This window comes from Malaclemys terrapin, chromosome 14, assembly GCF_027887155.1.
Source record: "Malaclemys terrapin pileata isolate rMalTer1 chromosome 14, rMalTer1.hap1, whole genome shotgun sequence".
NCBI classification, from domain to species: Eukaryota; Metazoa; Chordata; order Testudines; family Emydidae; genus Malaclemys; species Malaclemys terrapin.
In genome coordinates this window covers 38379525-38398821 of record NC_071518.1, presented here as the reverse complement: position 1 = coordinate 38398821, position 19297 = coordinate 38379525, and the positions used below count along the sequence as shown (strand labels likewise).

Below are 19297 nucleotides of genomic sequence, written 5' to 3'. Positions count from 1 at the left end.
CTGAACGCCACCCACTGATGGTGGGGTGGAAGTGTTCTCTTGTCACCCTTTACGTGGGCAGCCCTTTAACGTTGATCTGATGGGTGCTGTAGAAATCCCCAAGACTCAAATTCCAGGTAGCTTCTGTTCCTGAATGTGTACCAATCCACACTTATACTGTAGACAGCAGTGACAGTATCCTGGTAATTTATTGATTAAGGAGCAGTAAATCCACCTTCTCTCTGAGAATGTGCTGCGCCTTTCTGAGGCATGTATTCTGGCTCTCCCTAATGGAATGGATGGTCACCGCAAACTTTGCTTTGCCCTGGTCCCTTGGTGTAGGACAGGTCCGGCACTGACACCTAAATTCCATTGTGGTGTGGGTAGGCTCTGCGGGGGGAGGACGGGTATAATCTTTTTGATAACGAGTTTCAGGAACGGCCTCCCTATGGTTTAACACTAATTAGATCACAAAAGATGGCAGCTTCTTTCCTGGCTGACCCCGGAGTTAATTCCTGGGGCATAATTTGAGAATGTCAGTAGAATGCAGCTCCTCCACCACACACAGACCTGCATCTTTGTACTGTGCTAGCTGTTTGTTAGCTTCTGGAGAAATGAAGCCAAAGCCCCGATCCCCCTCCTCCCTCCCTCCCTCATTCCCTCCCTCACACACACACACACACACCTGAAGCCTGCAGCCCCTCCCACCCAGCGACTGAAGCCCAGAGCCCCAATCCTCCTCCACCCTCTCCACACACCCCAGTGCACCCCAGAGTGGGAGGTCAGCTGGGAGCTTCAAAAGCCCGTGGAAGGGCTGGTGCACACGTTGTTCACTTGGGTGCTGGGCGGTGCTCTCCTTGCTGTTGTTCTGCGGCTGGAAAGTGCAGTTGTGAAGATGCCGTGACCTGGAAAAGCCGCAGTGGCCATTTAGCCATCCACTGCGGGGAGGATGGAAGGCAGAGGCCATTGTGCAGAGGACAAAGCTGCATTATTAACTCGCCTGTGACAGGCACTGGGGACTTGAATTGCCATCAAGATTTACAATCCTTTCTAAGTTCCTCTTGGGCTGTTAGCTTCTCCTAGCTCCTTTCTGCCACTGCCAAGGAACCTGCCAGCAACAACGGGAGCCACTGCCCCACCCCAGGGCGTGGACCAGCGAAATTAGTTACATGTCACATGGGGGACAACATCGACCAAGCTCTGCCAGCTGGTCGCCCCATCCTGCCCTCACCTTCTTGAAGATTAGGTGTCACTGCCAGAGCACAGAACAACCCTGGTTCCAACCCACTGAGACCAGCCCAGTCCACCCAGTGACAACCCTGCGCCGTCCCCTATTTCCATCCCCCCCATGGACAAACACCCCCCCACACACTCCAGATGTGGCCCTCCCACTCCAGCAGACACTTCTTCCCCACCCAGCTGTGTTCTTTAAAAGCCTGCTGCCAGGGGTCAGGGAGGCGGTAGGACGGACGGACTGTCGCTGTGCTAGGCAGGTCAGCACGGGGCTGCTGCTGTGTCTGCAGGCTTTGGTTGTTGTCGTTGTAGATCTGGCAGCATTTGTTCTGGAGCAGCTGCGGCGGTTTCTGAAGTAGCTTCTAGCTTTGCATGTGTAGTGAGACTGGCTGGGCACACTCCATGTAACTGCAGCTCAAAAGAACAGTCGTTAAAGGACTCAGGAGGCTCCCAAGTCCTTGCAGCTGTCTCTGGAGTGGCCCTGCTCTGTCTCTTGCCCCCGCAGATATGGCCCTGTGCATTGGCATTCAGTTACCGTACAGATCACAGAGCTGAGCGTACGTTCCTCCCCCATGGCCTCATAACACCTAGGGTCTGTTCTCCCCCCTTTGCATCGATATCCCGCGTATAAGGGGGACCGCTGGCTTTTTTGTCTTTGTTGGGAGGAACCTTGTGTTCTCTATGTGGAGAAATATGTGGAGACAGTTTCTGCTCCACACTTGCATTCTAGCTGCTGTCTCTCAGTTGATGGCACTTGGCTATATTGGATCACCCCATTGAGCATAGCAGTGGATCAGGACCATTAACAATACAGACTGTTATCATAGACTCATAGAATCAGGGTTGGAAGGGACCTCAGGAGGTATCTAGTCCCACCCCCTGCCAAAGCAGGACCAACCCCAACTAAATCATCCCAGCCAGGGCTTTGTCAAGCCGGGCCTTAAAAACCTCTAAGGAGGGAGATTCCACCACCTCCCTAGGGAACCCATTCCAGTGCTTCACCACCCTCCTAGTGAAATAGTGTTTCCTAATATCCAACCTCGACCTCCCCAACTGCAACTTGAGACCATTACTCCTTGTTCTGTCATCTGCCACCACTGAGAACAGTCTAGATCCATCCTCTTTGGAACCCCCCTTCAGGTAGTTGAAAGCAGCTATCAAATCCCCCCTCACTCTTCTCTTCTGCAGACTAAACAATCCCAGTTCCCTCAGTGTCTCCTCATAAGTCATGTGCTCCAGCCCCTAATCATTTTTGTTGCCCTCCGCTGGTCTCTTTCCAATTTTTCCACATCCTTCTTGTAGTGTGGGGCCCAAAACTGGACACAGTACTTCAGATGAGGCCTCACCAATGCCGAATAGAGGGGAATAATCATGTCCCTCGATTTGCTGGCAATGCTCCTACTTATACAGCCCAAAATACCGTTAGCCTTCTTGGCAACAAGGGCACAGTCAACTCATATCCAGCTTCTCGTCCACTGTAACCCCTAGGTCCTTCTCTTCCAAATGCTTCTACTTTAGTGATTCTCCAGTGCCTCTGCAGAGAGGTAGCAGATGTTGGGGCCTTGCAGGTCAGCTTCCCAGTGGAGGAGAAAGCAGTGACATGGGCTCTGGGCAGACTGTACATGTAACTCATTGTATTTACACACCTTCACCAGTCCTGGAACAGAGGTGGTCACACAGCACACAGAGAACAGACTCCTCGGACCAAGAACCTGCCTCTCCCCAAACCAAAACGAAAACCAGCACAGCAGGTTTTCCCAAGCCTTACATTTGCTTGCATACTAAGGCCATGCCTACACTGAGAGCTTGGTGTGTGATTCCCAGCCCGCGGACACACAATCGCACTAGCTCAGTATAAATAGCAGGGTAGTCGCGGTATCCCAGGTGGCAGTATCTGTGCAATGGCTTGGTCGTGCCAAGTAGATACCCCCAGGATTTGGGTGAGGTTGTACTCAGCACAGCTGAGGCGTGTCCCTGCTGCTGCTGCCTGTATGACCGAGCTACGCTGCCATTTATATTCACACCAGCTCTCATGAGCTGGCAGAAGTGCACACAAGCTGGGAATCACTCCCCTAGCTCCTAGTGTGGACGTAGACTGTTTAACTGCGCCCCCTGGTGACACCTGTGAGAACAGCATGCAAACTCTGCTTATCCAGGACTCCCATTTGAAACTTGCCAGGAGTCTGAGGGGCAAGCTAATTTTCATAAAATAGAGCAGATTGAAGCTACTGCCATAACACGGGCCAGAGAACTTCCCTGAAATAGTTCCTGTGTGAACTACAGCAGATCCTTTAGAAAAACATGCAACATTGCTTGTAAAGTTGCCAGTGGGGAAGGCTCCACCACAACCTTTGATAATTTGTCCCAACTGTTGATTACACTCGCTGCTAAGAATGTCCATCTTATTGTCTGATTCTGTACGCTTAGCCCAGCCAGGCTTGGGCTTGTTGAAAAACGGCGGCTGCAGTAACAAGTCACAGAAATCGGACATTTCGATTGGGAGTCCTTGGAGCGCGAGCGTCTAATTACTGCCCCTCTGGGCAGTGCTTGGGTACAGTGGCCTCTGATTCTTGTCAGCCACTCCTGCAACACAATTGTAACTTCTACCGATACGAGGATGTCTGAAGAGGCTGGTTTAGGCAGCTGTGTGTGGATTAATTCGTACTAACCTCATGCTTTAGCATCCACGTACAGTAAAAGCTGTGTTATCCAGCACTTTACCAACCGGAAAGCTCTAGAAACTGCCATTTCTGATATCCCTTAAAAGTCTGGTTGGTGCGGGGCCGGCAGGTTCCCTACCTGGCTCCGCATGGTTCCCTGGAAGCAGCGACCTGTCCCTGCTGCTCCTAGGTGGAGGAATGGCCACGGGGGCTCCGTGCACTGCCTCCGCCCCACTCCGTGCACTGCCTCCTCCCCACTCCGAGCGCTGGCTCTGCAGCTCCCATTGGCTGGGAACTGCAGCCAATGGGAGCTGTGGGGGCGGCGCCTGCGGGTGGAGGCAACGCGCAGAGCTGCCTGGCCATGCCTCTGCCTAGGAGCAGCAGGGACATGTCGCCACTTCCCAGGAGCTGCCTGAGGTAGGTACTGCCTGGATCTAGCACCCCCAAGCCCCTCCCGCACCCCAACCCCCTGCCCTGAGTCCCCTCCCACACCCAAACTCCCTCTCTCCATATCACTCTTGGTTAACCAGAATTTTTGACTAACCCATTCCCCCAGCATGCCGGATAACAAAGCTTTTACTGTATTTTGGTGAGCACAGCACTGATGCTTTATCATTCAGTCATTCCCAGGAGAGGAGCAGCCGGAAGCACCATCAGGATCAGCCCCACTGTGCTAGGGGCACAAAACCAACTCCAGGAGAGTCCCTACCCCCAAAAGCTCACTGAATACAAGATGCCAGTGGGTGTAACCAACAATAGGCACAAATGCGGTCAGGAGGGTGGGCACACAGCGACAGGAACGGGGGCTGCTGGCATACAGTCCTTCGCGTTTTCCTTGGATTTCAGTAAACCAAAGCTATCAAAGTAAATAACTCACGTCTCTGACTCCTACAAAGCTGATGGTTGGGCTCTCAAGCAGCCCATGAGAATGAACAGTTCCTTAAAAGAATAAGGGGGAGGGGTTACATGAATGATTTCAGTAAAGGCAATTTCAAAGAGGAGCCCTAAACCAGCATCCAGTGATGGATCCAGTGCAGACGGCACCGGGTAGAATTCTCTGGCCTGGATTCTGCAGCACATCAGACTAGATTGTCACAATGGGCCCTTCTGGCTTTTAAATCTCCGACGCTACGGCCGGGCTTTCGCAGTACCTCTTGGGGGCCCGCTGTCATGGCCCCTTCCTTTCCCCGTCCAGCGTGTCACTGGAATGGTCAAATTAAAGCGAACAAAGCGTCAAATCCCTAGAACCCGGCTAGTGACTAATCCAGGCGTCTCAGCCATAATGGGGCTTGTAATCTAGTATGTCTCTGTCAATACTGCATTCCTGTACAGGAGAAGCGAAGGGTGGAGGTGGGGAAAGGCTGGCCAGGTCACAGGCCATGGTGGTGGGAGCCAGCCTGGCTGGGTTAGGGGCCATGGTGGGGGGGAAGGGTCAGGCAGGTTAGGGGCCATGATGGCAGGGGAGGGTCGGGGCTGGCCGGGTTAGAGGCCATGGTGGCAGGGGAGGGTCGGGGCTGGCCGGGTTAGAGGCCATGGTGGCAGGGGAGGGTCGGGGCTGGCCGGGTTAGAGGCCATGGTGGCAGGGGAGGGTCGGGGCTGGCCGGGTTAGAGGCCATGGTGGCAGGGGAGGGTCGGGGCTGGCCGGGTTAGAGGCCATGGTGGCAGGGGAGGGTCGGGGCTGGCCGGGTTAGAGGCCATGGTGGCAGGGGAGGGTCGGGGCTGGCCGGGTTAGAGGCCATGGTGGCAGGGGTGGGTCGGGGCTGGCCGGGTTAGAGGCCATGGTGGCAGGGGTGGGTCGGGGCTGGCCGGGTTAGAGGCCATGGTGGCAGGGGAGGGTCGGGGCTGGCTGGGTTAGAGGCCATGGTGGCAGGGGAGGGTCGGGGCTGGCTGGGTTAGAGGCCATGGTGGCAGGGGAGGGTCGGGGCTGGCTGGGTTAGAGGCCATGGTGGCAGGGGAGGGTCGGGGCTGGCTGGGTTAGAGGCCATGGTGGCAGGGGAGGGTCGGGGCTGGCTGGGTTAGAGGCCATGGTGGCAGGGGAGGGTCGGGGCTGGCTGGGTTAGAGGCCATGGTGGCAGGGGAGGACTGGGGAAGGTGTCCTCCATGGTGTTACTGGCAGGGCACGCACCCCAATCTCACAGGAGAGCTAGACAAGGAGCAACAGTCTCATTCCCAACAAAAGCTGCCGCTTGCTACCGACCCCAGTTAATGGGGGTGAATTGAAATGCGGGATGCAAGTAGCAGGTAAGCTCCAGGGCTGTGCACCCCACAGGCCCACCGAGGGCTGAAAGCTGCTGTGGTGCTGCTAGCTACTTCCCAAAGGCCGCCTGCCCCTCCCGGCGTGCACACTGGAGAAGACGGCCCAGCTCCAGAATTGCCCTTGCCGGGAGTGACCCTGCTGCAGGGTGGAGCAGTGACGGTGCAGCCAGCACAGCTGGAGCCCACTGCATAAAGAGCCTGTTGTTTGGCGGAGTTGTTAAGCCCCATTGACAATGGCAGCCCCTCTGGCTCGCGCACTTGGCGCTGCCTTGGCCCGCACACTGACCCTTTTCTCTTGGGCTGCACTGAGCGGGGGGTTTATTCCTTCCAGAGCAAACTGATTGGCTGTTCTCCTTGTCGTTGCTCCCTGCAGGCGTACGAGTGGGCGCTGGAGGGGATGCGACACCTAGCCTGCATCAGCATGGAGGACTGCAGCTCCCCAGAGCACTGTGCGGCAGTGATCAAGTGTTTGGAAAGCTACAAGGGACAGCACCCGGAAATCAGCGATGCCAAATTCCAGGAGATGAAAGAGCTGGCCTGTGAGCTGAAGAGCGACAAAGGGCTGAAGCAGTGGAAATTTGCATGGTCCAAGTGCCAGGAGACAAAACTGGTCTTTGAGAAGAAGCTAGAAGCTGCCCTGAGAACACGACGGTCTCTGCTCTCTGAGCGGAAGCCAGGTGAGGGGGAGCATTCCAGCTGTGGTGGTGAGAGCAGCCGGCTGTCCCGCAGGAGGCACTCGGAGGGAGCCATCCCGGGGCTGCTTTCAGACAGGAGTCCCAGCGTGTCCCATTTCTACAGCAGGCCAAACCGTTCTCCTGGGTGGATCAGGGAAAAAGCTCTCTCACCGTCCCTGAGCGGCTCCGGGGATGTCAGTGCTGGGGAAGAATTGACCTCCCAAGCTGCTCCCAGCAGGAGTCCCCACTTGAGCAGGGTTTCTCTTGGTACAGTGGCCTGCGAGGCTCCATGCCACATGCCCGAGGACAAGCCAAACCTGGAGAGTATTTTAGAAATTCTTGAGGCGAATTCATCCTGCTCCACCGCGTCCGCCTCCAGGAGGCCACCATCCAAGAGGACGCTGAAAAAGGCCCAAAGCTTTGATCTTCCCTGCAGCGAGAGTCTGCGGTCCAGCTGCCAGAGGACTCTGAGCGAGCCGGCCAGGTACGGCAACACGGGAGTCTTCATTAAGGGGCTGGAAGTGAGCAGCACGGAGCTCGCGGACAGGACTCACGCCGCATGGCAGCAAGCCGCTCACAGCTGGGCTGCGCACTGCCTGCCCGAGGAGCAGAGGAGCTACGGCTCCACGCCAGAGGCCAAGAGCCGGGGCAGGTAGGTGACTTCTTCTCCCAGCCCATGTGCAGGGGCCAGGCAGGCTGCGAGGGGCTGGGTCTCCCTGTGGCTGCTAAGGCACAAAGCAGCACTTCTGGTGACACGGTACTGAGTGCTCTGCCGGAACCTGCCTCATCTCCAGCACTGGGGCGAGTCCTGGGGTGGAGACAGGCCCCAGGGGCTGAGGAGGCAGATTCAGAGAGGCGCAAAAGGGGAGCTCCAACTTCCTAAAACACACAGTGCTGGCAGCTGGGTCAGGGAGCAGTCGCCACCTTCCACTACACGCTCCACAGCGAGGCCCCCTTGTGAGGAAGGGGGGGAAAGTGTCTCTAATGGGGCAACGTCTAGGCTATTGGCGTTAAAGGAGGACGACCTCTAGCCAGGTCGTGGGCCCTCTGCAATGAGGTGGATATTGATTTTATTTTGCGAATGCACAAGTGGTCCGATAAAGATGTAAGAACTGGGGCACCCATTTCCTGGGGATAAAGAAACACCAGGGCAAAAGCCTCTCCCTGGTAAGGCACTGGGCTCTAGGCTCCCATTTTCAACAGGGTTGACACATCTTCTTGCAGCATTTCCCCCCGAGGGATGCCCAGAAGGGGAAGGAGGTTGGGTTTTAGCGTGGCCTTGAACTGGAAGGAGCACACTCCGCTCAGTCCCCTCAGGGACCCAGCAGTCTGCAGAGATTGCCTGTCGTGCCCGAAAACAATGGCACAGGTTCCCCAAAGTGGAAGAGGGGCAAGGAAGGGGGCTGAAATTCCAAAGTGGTTCAGGATGATGTGACTGCCGGGTACAATCCAGACCCGTGGGGGGGTTGTGTTCCCCCTGCCCTGTCACCTGGGGTGCCTTGCAATGCCGTACTCTTATAGCTCCCAACCTGGGCTGCTCTGCCAGCGTCCAGATGTGTGTGTGTGTAACTGCAGCCTGCCAGTCACACCCTGTCTCTCACCAGCCTTGGTTCTACTGCAGGGTGACCCCAGCTCACTCCCAGCCCCCAGAAATGCACGTCCTGTACTGCCCAGCCCTCTCCTGGACAGTCCAGATATATCAAGGTCATTATTCCTTTCAGGGAAGAATATACACTAGCTTGTTATCTTAAGTAGAGTTACCCAGACACTTTAACTTAAACACACTGGATTAGATAAAACAAACATATTAACTTCTGAGGGAGAGATTCTAAGTGAGTACAAGCAATGAGGCATAAAAGTCAGAAATGGTTACAAGAAAAAAATAAAGATAAAACTCTTCCTAGTGCCTAACTGAACAAACTCCATTAGATTGAAGCAAAGTTTCTCACCACACGCTTCCAACAGCAACACTGACCAAACTCCTTGGGTCAGGACCCTTCCCCCAGAGTCTAGCAGGCCGCTCCCTTTGTCTTCGCAGGGACAGAGCATGAGATGGGCAGGGAGAGAGAGAGGGGGGAACCTTGGGGGTTTGCCCCTCCTTTTTAGAGGTGTTCAGTCCCGCTTTGCAAAGCATTTCTAGCTGAGACCCAGGAGACAGGCGGTCTGCTGAACAAAGGAGACTCCATGCAGTTTCTTTGCTAAGATGCAGCTCTTTCTGTCCCCGACCCCAGTTTGGGTCAAAGACTGGCCATTTGGTAGGTAATGGCCCATTAGCTGTGTTGTCACCTGGCTGGGACGTCAGCTTGCCCTTTGTCTTTGAGAAACTGGTTTAACCACTCCCCAGACTTACCTGGGAAACACTCTTCAGTCAGCTGATTTCAGCGTATGTCCATACCTTTACCTATAATGTGGCGATATGCGCTTTGCCATGATACTGCTGATCAGCAAGTTATGAGTTTTCAAATGACACCTCACAGGGCAGGGCTTGTACAAAGTCTATTCCAGTAGCGTGTAGGGTGTGAACACAGGGCTGTATTCCGTCACTTGAGGAAGGGGGCTCAGGATCTGGGTCATCCCCAAGTGGTTCAGGGTGCCCTGGCCCACTGCCAGCCCTGCCATGTACATGCAACATGTCTTGCTACTGCAGCAGCCAAGGCCAAAGGGGAGGATTTTCGCTGCCTCTGGAAGAGTTGGCAGACCTCCTGTTCTGTCTGGCTCTCGGCTGGTAGGCTGTTCCCCTAAAGGGTACTGGAGCTGCAGGGGAATGTCCGTGGGAAGCAGATGGAGCAATCCCAGAGGCCCTGCAGAGTGCTCAGAACAATTCCTTGGGGCTGTGGCCAGGCAAACAACTGACTGTTTGACTCTGCAAGGCAATGCTGGAGCTGTTGCTGGGAAAGAGCCCATCACTGTGCTTTGACTTCTGCTCCAGCACCCGTGTCTTTGAGACTTTCTGCAAAGAGACAAAGGAGGAAGTTGACCTTAGCCCAGGCTAGCATGAAGATTCGACATGTGTTCATGGGTGGGAGAATGTTCAGGAGGCAGGGGGCTGTGCTCTGGCCCAGCGGATGTCCTCTGTATGTAAAGGGAGCCGAAACCTTCTCATAAGGAGCACCTGAGGATCCCCTTGGCTGGCACGCTCGGCTGTGTCTAGAGCCACCCTGGTGCCCAGTAGGTGTGATCTGTCTGTAGTGAGTGGCTGGGCTTGAACGCTGCGGCCCAGTGGAGACTTCCTCATCCAGCCTGACAAGAGGTGGAATCCAAACTTCTCCTGAGCTGTGCACACGCTGCCCCCAGCAGGCGCTGTGCATGGCATGGGGAGCGCCTTTACCAGCAGCCGTCTGCCTCCCAGCATAAGAGCATCAGACTGGCCAGATTGGTTCAGACCAATGGTCCAGCTAGCCCAGTATCCTGGCTTCTGACAGTGGCCAATGGCAGGTGCTTCAGAGGGAACGAACAGAACAGGCAATCGAACAAGTGATCCACCCCCTGTCGTCCAATCCCAGCTTCTGGCAAACAGAGGCTAGGGACACTCAGCATATGGTTGCATCCCTGGTCATCTTGGCTAATGGCCATTGATGGGCCGATCTGCCATGAACTTATCTAGTTCTTTTTTGAACCCTGTTATAGTCTTGGCCTTCACAACATCCCCTAACAAGGAGTTCCACAGGTTAACTGTGCGTTGTGTGAAGAAATATTTCCTTACATTTGTTTTAAATCTGCTGCCTCTTAATTTCATTGGGTGACCCTTAGTTCTTGTTTTATGTGAAGGGGTAAATAACACTTCCTTATTTACTTCCTCCACACCAGTCATGATTTTATAGACCTCTTCATATCCCCCCTTAGTTGTCTCTTTTCCAAACCGAACAATCCCAGTCTTATTAATCTCTCCTCATATGGAAGCCGTTCCATATCCCTAATCATTTTTGTTGTCCTTTACTGAACCTTTTCCAATTCCAATATATCTTTTTTAACTGGGGCAACCAGAACTGAACTCAGTGTTCAAAACGTGGGTGTACCATGGATTTATATAGAGGAAATAGGATATTCTCGGTCTTATTATCTGTCCCTTTCTTAATGATTCCCAACATTCTGTTCACCTTTTTGACTGCCGCTGCACATTGAGCGGATGTTTTCAGAGAACTCTCAACGATGACTCCAAGATCTCTTTCTTGAGTGGTAACAGCTAATTTAAATCCCATCATTTTTTAAGTATAGTTGGGATTATGTTTTCCAATTTGTATTACTTTGCATTTATCAACACTGAATTTCATCTGCCATTTTATTGCTCAGTCACTCAGTTCCGTGAGATTGCTGTGTAACTCTTCACAGTCAACTTTGAACTTAATTATCTTGAGTAATTTTATATCATCTGCAAATTTTGCCACCTCACCATGTATACCATTTTTCCAAATCATTTATGAATATGTTGAACAACACTGGTCCCAGTACAGCTCCCTGAGGGACACATCTGTTTACCTCTCTTCAGTCTGAAAACTGACCATTTATTCTTACCCTTTGTTTCCTGTTTTTAACCAGTTACTGATCCATGAGGGGACCTTCCCTCTTGTCCCATGACTGCTTACTTTGCTTCAGAGCCTTTGGTGAGGGGCCTTGTCAAAGTCTTTCTGAAAGTCCAAGTACACTATATCCACTGGATCCCCCTTGTCCACATGCTTGTTGACCCCTCAAAGAACTCTAATAGATTGGTGAGGCATGATTTCCCTTTACAAAAACCATGTTGACTCTTCCCCAACAAATCGTGTTCATCTGTGGGTCTGATAATCCAGGGAGAGGGGACTCCCGTCCCCCCACCAGCAGCGCCGCTGCGCCCCAACCCGCTGAGGGGAGGTGTTCCTGGCTATGCTCTGCTCCCACGGCGGATGCCTCTGTTTGGGGCGGGAAAGAGCCCTTACCCCTGCAGCGTTTGGCTCCTCCCAGCTGGCAGAGAGGATTGCTGTTCTCCCTGCGGCTCCTCCTCCCAGCTAGCGGGAGGGGGCTCCAGGTCTCTCCTTTCTGTCTCCCTCCCTCCCCATTTGGTTCTCTCTGTCACACAGCCAGGGAGAGGTGGGGGGGTGATACTGCAGGGATAAAGTGAGGGGGAAGGGTGGGAGCTCTAGTTGAAATTCTGGCAGTCCTTTGTCTCGCACCCACCTGAGCTCCCAGCAGGCTGGGGTGGAGATGGAGCCGTGAGAAGTCCGGAGGCACTGGGGTGCCAGAGAGGGAAAATGCTTCACCCTCTCAGCAGCCAGGGATGGGCATGGGCAGCAGTTGTAAGCATTCTGCTAGGAATGCCCCTTCCCAGCTGCCGGGCTCCCCACCACAGCATGGCCCTGTACCGTGCTGATGGGCTGCTGCCAGCTCATCCTGCCTGCCAGCCACTGATGCCACGCAGCCCTCTCTGGCGTAGGTGGCCGGTGTTTTGCTAAGACGTGTCCAGCGGGGAGAGGTAATGTCTGTTCCTTCAAACCCACGGACGGACCTCTTCTTCGTATCAGCCACCCGCTCTTCTACGAGCTCGGGGAAGAAACCCCTCTGTTCCTCACAGGTGGTGGTGCCCACCTGTCAGTGCCTGAGCCACCCCGCGGTACTGGCCCTCAGCTCCCGTGGGTACCAGGAGTGACTGGTGATGGTCCTGTCTCTACACCAGCAGGCTGCATGCACTGGGCAACGTCACCCCCCGTGCTAACGGGAGTAGTTGCTAATCCCTGTCTCACGCAGTGGGGCCCCAGTGTCGCTGCATTTCACTTGTGATTGTGAGGAGATCTGCCAGGTTAGCAGGGACACGCAGCGCTCACACAGCTAGCTCCCTTTGTCTGGGCTGGTGTGGAGTAAATCAGGATTACAGCTGGGTTCTCCCTCTGCCGAGGAGCCCACCTGACCACTACCATTTTCCCTCCTCCGGGGCTGTCCTGAGCAGGACAGGTAGCCGGCATGGCAGACTGCAGGAGGGATTGTCAGCAGGGGGCAAGGCGTTCCCTCCTCCAGGGGCACAGCGTAACCGGCGTGGTTTTGCCACGCAGAGGCATGAGGCAGAGGTCTGGAGCGGAGTTTCCTGTCAGGTTCTCTCCAGCCCAGCTGCAGGACAAGGCCAGTGAGCTGCCAGCGTGCAGACCCTCCCGCTGAAGGCCCGCCCCAGAGAAGAGGCCGATGAGCAGCTTCCCCATGGGTGGGAGGGCTGGATGGCAGTCCCCAGTCCCACGGCCTCTGTGCAGGACCCCCCCCCCCCCCGTGCCAAGAGCAGTGGTCTGATCCCGCAGCGCAAATCCCATGCTCCTCTCAGTCTGGGTGGATGGAACGGCGTGGCTGTGTGCCCTGGGAGCAGTGCTTTGCATACTGAGTTGTCACACAACAGCCTCGTCTCTCCCCTACCCAGCAGTCACTGCCTTCGCCCGGCTGTCCCAGCACCCACCTGGCGAAGGCTGAGGGGTGCAGGCTGGAAGGGGCAACCGGCTGGGAGTATGACCCCTGTTGAGGGCATCGGATGCAGGGTCCTGTTGGGCTTTTTGCTGCTCCCTCCTGATTCCCATCCAGGTGCTGCTGTAAGGGAAAGGGGTGGGCATGAGGGTGAAGCAAGCAGGAAGGAGTTAATTTCCCAAGGAAAGTTAAATAGCAGAAGCGTCTCAGCTAAAAGCCACCTGCACCCGCCCCCAAAGGAAAGAGTCTCTCCGTAGTCCCAGTCCCCTTGGGGTGCAGAGAAGGGACCTGCCAACACCTCTGCCCCCTGCTGGCTACGCAGCACACAAGCCAAGCCCCCAGGCCTCAGCTGGTTAGTACCTTCCCGGCCAAGAGATGCCCAGGCGTGAGCAATGTGGTAGGGGGTCACAGGAGAGACATGGAGACAGGCCCACCCCGCCCTGCTAGGGGCTGGGATGCCAGTGAGCTGGAAGCCACGGCTGTTGTCTCCCATGGCTCTCCGGGGCACTGTTCCCACGGAGGGGCCTTTTGGATCATTCTTCCCAAGAGCAGTTTTCCATGGTTTGTGTGACGCCCTCCTGCACCCTGGGGCCCTGAGGGCTTCCATTTGCCTTTCTAGTCACTTCACTGTGACAGCCGTCTGCCCTGGGCCAGCCTAGCGGTGCTACCCATGGCAAGGCAGGCTGCCTGTGCGCAAGGGGAGTGGGGAGTAGCTTTCTCACAGAGGCGGTGGGGGTGTAGCAGGAAAGGCTGTTAAGATGGCTGTACTCCCCCAACACCCACACATGAGTGTCCATTATCTTGCACTTTCTTACCTCCTCTGTTAGTGACCAGCCTGGCATGTACGCGGTGAGCTGGTTCCCCAGGAGCCAGGCTTTCACGCTGTCCTTCCCAGTTAGCAGGGCAGGAAACAGAATGTTTTCAAATGAAAGCCGAGATTCTGATGCTGCCCCGGATGGCGGAGCCGAGCCCAAGGCACCCCTTCCCGACTGAGATTTTCTGCCTCTGCAGCAAACTGCGGCACATCATCGACGAGATGGTGACCACGGAGCGGGAGTACGTGCGGTCTCTGTGCTACATCATCGAGAGCTACTTCCCCGAGATGGAGCGCCTGGACCTGCCCCAGGACCTGAGAGGGAAGCGCAGCGTCATTTTCGGGAACCTGGAGAAGCTCTACGACTTTCACAGCCAGTACTTCCTGCGGGAGCTGGAGAGCTGCTGTAACCATCCGCTGCGCGTCAGCCACGGCTTCCTCAGACACGTAAGGCCCCTGCGCCCGCCTGGCTGTCCTGCCCCGCTGCTGGGCTGGGCCGTGAAAGGTGCCATTGTCTGTGCAGTCTGCTTGCTGGAACCCTCTGCTCAGAGCAGGGGTTACTGCAGAGCCTGTCCCTCGGGGTCAGCCCCAGAGTAATGCCTTCGGAGCAGCCCAGGTTCCTGTTACGAGACTCGCTCCGAAGCCCAGCTGGGCTCGCGGAGCTGGGAGGGGAAAGGAATTTGCTGCCCTGGAAGGAGTTGTGTCTTGTTCACGCAGTGAGTGGCTAGAGCCTGCTCCCAGGTGTGTAAGACACGTGGTCTTGTGATCATACAGGGAATGAGCAGCGCACATTCATGCAGTCAAGTCCGAGCTGCCAGGGCCAATACGCTAGGGTCCCCAAGGCATGGCACGGCTGCCTCTGCAGGGGCTGGGAAGTGGGGAGGAGCCGCAGTCTGGGGACGCATTGGCAAGGGAAGCTGCGGTGCCCTCAAGAAAGGCAGGGCCCCGAGACCGGCAGAGCCGTGCGCTGGACCCCATACCCGAGGGAGCGACGAGAACTGCCCCGGGCTGATTTCCTAGGCTCTGCTCTGTGCTCACTACTTATGCGTCCCTTTTAGCACTTCTCTCCTCAGCATTTTCTGTCACTTTAATGAACATCTCTCCCCCGTTGCCAAGCTCACCGCATACGCACAGCCCCTGGTGTTCCCCAGGACGCCCGAACCGGCGCTGATGGCTGGGCCAGGCCCCCAGACCCCCAGGCTTCCTGCAGGGAGGGATAGTGAGCTTTGTACACTGGCCTGCTCTGAAAGCTCCATCTGGGGCCAGAGGGCAGCGTAGAGAAACTTCCTGGCTACCCATAGTCAGTCTGCTCCACCAGCCAGGATTCACATGGAGGCCAGTAGGACAATCCAGCCCTGGGGAACACAACGCGGACATGGCCAGGGGACTCTCATCAGTTCTGCTGAGAGCTCCGGATTGCCTGTGCTGGCTTTATTGATGCCACGCCCACCGTCCCAGCACAAACCATGGGAGAAGCGGGTGTGTTGGCCCCTTCCTGCTCCGACCTAGGCCTGGTTCTGCTCCCAGTTCACCAGCAAAACCACCTCCAGGCAACAAAGCCTCAGGGCTTGTGAGCGGAGGCGGCCAGTGTGCAGCAGGCAGCTTGTGCTCAAGGCAGCTCTGCCAAGACTGGGGAAAAGCAGATGCTGCATTTTTCTCCCGTCGTTCCTGGCTATTCAGGGACATGTCCAGGGCAACAGGATCGTTGCTCTTTAGAGTCCGTCAGCCCCTGTGACTCATCCTCCACCTCACCCTCCGTCTGTGACGTCAGATGCGGAAGGAATTGCAGGAGCAGGTGGTCTCTCGGGGTACGTCTACACTGCGATTAGACACCGCGGCTGGCCCGTGCCGGCTGACCGGGGCTCATGGGGCGGGGCTGTTTAACGGCAGTATTGACTCCCGGGCTCGGGTTGGAGCCTGGGCTCTAGGACCCTGCGAGGTGGGAGGATCCCAGACTCAGGCTGCAGCCCGAACCCAGGAGTCTAAACTGCAATTAAACAGCCCCCTAGCCCGGGAGCCCGAGTCAGCTGGCACGGGCCAGCCATGGGCTTTTAACTGCAATGTAGATACGCCCTAAGTGCAAAGCGCCTCCACTCTTGGACGTGGCTTTAATAATGACGCACAGTGCGGGAGAGGTGCAGGGAGCCTTGGCTCTAAGCAGAGTTGTGGCAGGACAGCCTGTTTCCCTCTCCACCAGGCCTGGAACGCCAGCTGCAGCGTCTCTTTCCAGCCATGTTCAGCGGTCACTGTAAGGGTCTGCAGCCCCACAGCCCACAGGGACTCCCAGGCAAGGGGCAGAAGGAAGATCTTGGGGGGAACCAGCGAACAACCCTGTCTCCCATAATGCTGACATGGAGTTGAAGGAGTTACCCAGGGCTCCTGGCAAGGTCCCAGGAATCCGTAGGGAGAGTCGTCCTCCCCAGGTCCCATGTGCACAGGCCCCGTGTAGCCAGCTAACATCCGGGGCCCTGGGGCAGTGAGTTTGGAGAGACTCTGCAGCAATTCTCTGTAAAGGAAACGGAGTCACTTGGCATTAACTCGGGTGACAGCCGCACCGTTCCGGGCTGTGTAGGGGTCCTTCAGGGGTGTTTGTTTCTGTTGCAGAAGGATCAGTTTGGGATGTATGCGTTATACAGCAAAAACAAACCCAAATCCGACTCGCTGCTGGCCAGCCATGGGAACACGTTCTTTAAGGTAAATCCCCTGTGCCCCGAGCCCAGATCAGGGCTCTGTGGTTCGTTGGGGTTGGGATTGGGGCCCTCCCTCGTCTGCTTAAAGAAACCTAGCCCCTGTTCAGGACACAGGGTGCTGTCTCTGTGCTGGGCTGGGGAAGATGGGCTCTGTTGGGTGCAGGAAACGGTCTCCTGGAATTGCCTGGCTTACACGGTGTGAGGAGCGGAGTGGGAAGGGGACTGGAATGCAGAATACTCTGCCTTGGAAAGGGCTCCTGCAAACAACTGCTTCCCAGAGCCGGTGCAACCACTAGGCGAACTAGGCGGTCGCCTAGGGCGCCAAGTGGTTGGGGGCGCCAAAAAGCGGTGCCCTGGCTCGGCAGGGAGGAGCCGCCGAGAGCCAGAGCGTCGGCTTACAGGGACGGCGAGCCCCAGCCATGGAGGAGCCAGTGCGGTGCAGGGGGGCAGCATCCCTGCAAAGGCGGCGGCACCGCACCCCCGCCAGCCCTCCTGCCCAGGCTGCGGCCCGGCACCCCGCCCCCCTGCCGGGGGCTCCTGCAGGCTGCAGAGGATGCATGCAGGCGACGGCCCCCATGCACCCCCCGGCTTCCTCCTCGCCGTGCTCGGGCTCTGCGGCTCCCGGGCATGTGAGCCACCGCCACTGCCCCTCCCGGAGCAGGCTCAGGGCCCTGCGGGGGAACCTGGTCTGGGGAGCAGCCCCTGGGCAGGCTGGCCCCTGGGATCTATAAAGGCTCGTTGGGATTTGCCCCTCACTGAGCCGATGTGCGGGGGGGGGGGGGCGCAAGGTTGAAGTTTCGCCTAGGGCGCAAAATATCCTTGCACCGCTGCTTCCTCCTTATTAATTCCTCTGCACGTCCTGGCTCCGTTCCTTCCCGTAGTGTACAGAACCCTAGTGAGCAGAGGCTCCAGGGGAGAGTGTTTGGCAAACTCAGCGAGCCGTTCGTCCCAGCCCCTGGGCTCGAGGCAGCGGAGGCCTTGCCACGCCCCAGGAATAGCGGCTGCTCACACACACCGCTCTGCTGACCAGCTTTCTCGGGGGGGGGCTCAGTTCAAGCAGGTGCAACTGGGGGATAAAATGGATCTCGCCTCCTACCTGCTGAAGCCCATCCAGCGCATGAGTAAATACGCCCTGCTGCTGAAGGACCTGATCAAGGAGTGCAGCGAGGCCCAGGAGCAGGAGCTGGGCTACCTCCGAGCAGCAGAGGAGATGGTGAAATTCCAGCTTCGGCACGGCAACGACCTGCTAGCCATGGACGCCATCCGCGATTGTGATGTACGTACGGGGCAGCGCATTCTCCCTCTCCCTGGGCGGGGGGTTCGTTCTGCCCTCCACATGGGGGATTGGATCCCAAAGCCCCCCTGGGCCTTCCAGAGGACATGGCCGTGGGAGGAGGTACTGAGCCCCCAGGCTGCGGTCGGTTCAGCGGTTGCTGTGAAGTGGGATTCTCCCGTTGGCATTCCCCCTGCCCAGGGGCGGCAGCAAGGGCCATGGAAGAATTCTTCCGTCAGCCTCGCGCTGTTCACATGGGGACTTAGGTCGGCTTAACGGCATCGCTCAGGGCTGACGCCCACCTCCTCTTCTAGTGTAGCCTAGGCCTGAGCTGTATCAAGTCCTGGCTGAGTGCAAGGGGCTGTGCCCTGTATAGCGGCTATGATGCCGTCCCTGCTCACTGGCCAGCGGAGCGGAGCCCAGGCTGAGGTGTTGGATCTTCCCCAGCCGGGTGGGGACAGGTGCCGCCTGCCACGCCCAGAACCACCTGTCCAGATTTCCCCTCCCAGAGCTCGGGTCTGAGCTCAGCCTCTCTTCCTCGCAGGCGTGCTGGGGGCACAGATGGACCCGGCTTGTGGGGCCGTGGGGGAGGTTCCGGCCAGCGGGGTCACCATTACTAGTCACAGGGTTTGCGGGCTCCGCCCCTCTCTCCAGTGACCTAGTAACAATCTGTCCCAGAGTCCCAGCATCTGTGCCCCAGCCTGTAACCAGTCTGCTGGCAGTGGGCCGGGCCCCGAGGTCCCACACCGTTCCACCAGGGCAGGCCTGTGACCTCCAAGCCTCTGAGACTGGGCTGTGGGCACCAGTGACCCCGTCTCTCTTCATGGCTCCCTACACTGAATCCAGCCCAGCCAGACTCCTGTGGGAGATCTGTGCTGTCCCCCATCAGGGTGCAGTGCTCTCAGTGAGTATCCACAGCGACACAGGCAGCCTCTCCAAACCACGCACCATCCATTGGTCACCTGGCTACAGAATCTGAACGCACCGGGGTTAGCCCAGAGAGGCAGAAGTTAAGCCATAGTCCACCCTGGCTAAGCCAGCGCCATGATGGGCCAGCCAAGCTGCCATGGACTCATCTCTGGCTCTCTCCCGTCACCTGTCTCCCCAAGTTCACACTCGTGAGTCCCCCCCAAAAACCCCCTTCTTTCAGTCCCCTGACACCCTGTTCTCCAGCTCCGTTCCCAGTCCCACCTGCTGGGTTTCCTGCTCTTAGGTGTTGATCATTCAGACCTTGGGGCGTCTCTTTGTCTCACTGGACCCTGTGTTGATTTGGGTTGGTTTGAGCCAGTTCCTTCATTCCCTCC

General features: G+C 56.8%; 1 protein-coding gene across 1 annotated transcript in view; it reads left to right on the top strand.

Moving 5' to 3' along the window:
* The window catches only part of PLEKHG4 (pleckstrin homology and RhoGEF domain containing G4), a 164157-nt gene that overhangs the window by 136751 nt on the left and 8109 nt on the right, over nucleotides 1-19297 (top strand). The window contains 4 exon segments of the mRNA XM_054049240.1: nucleotides 6502-7454; nucleotides 14228-14477; nucleotides 16635-16724; nucleotides 17772-17996. Coding sequence (XP_053905215.1) covers nucleotides 6502-7454; nucleotides 14228-14477; nucleotides 16635-16724; nucleotides 17772-17996 — 1518 coding nt within the window.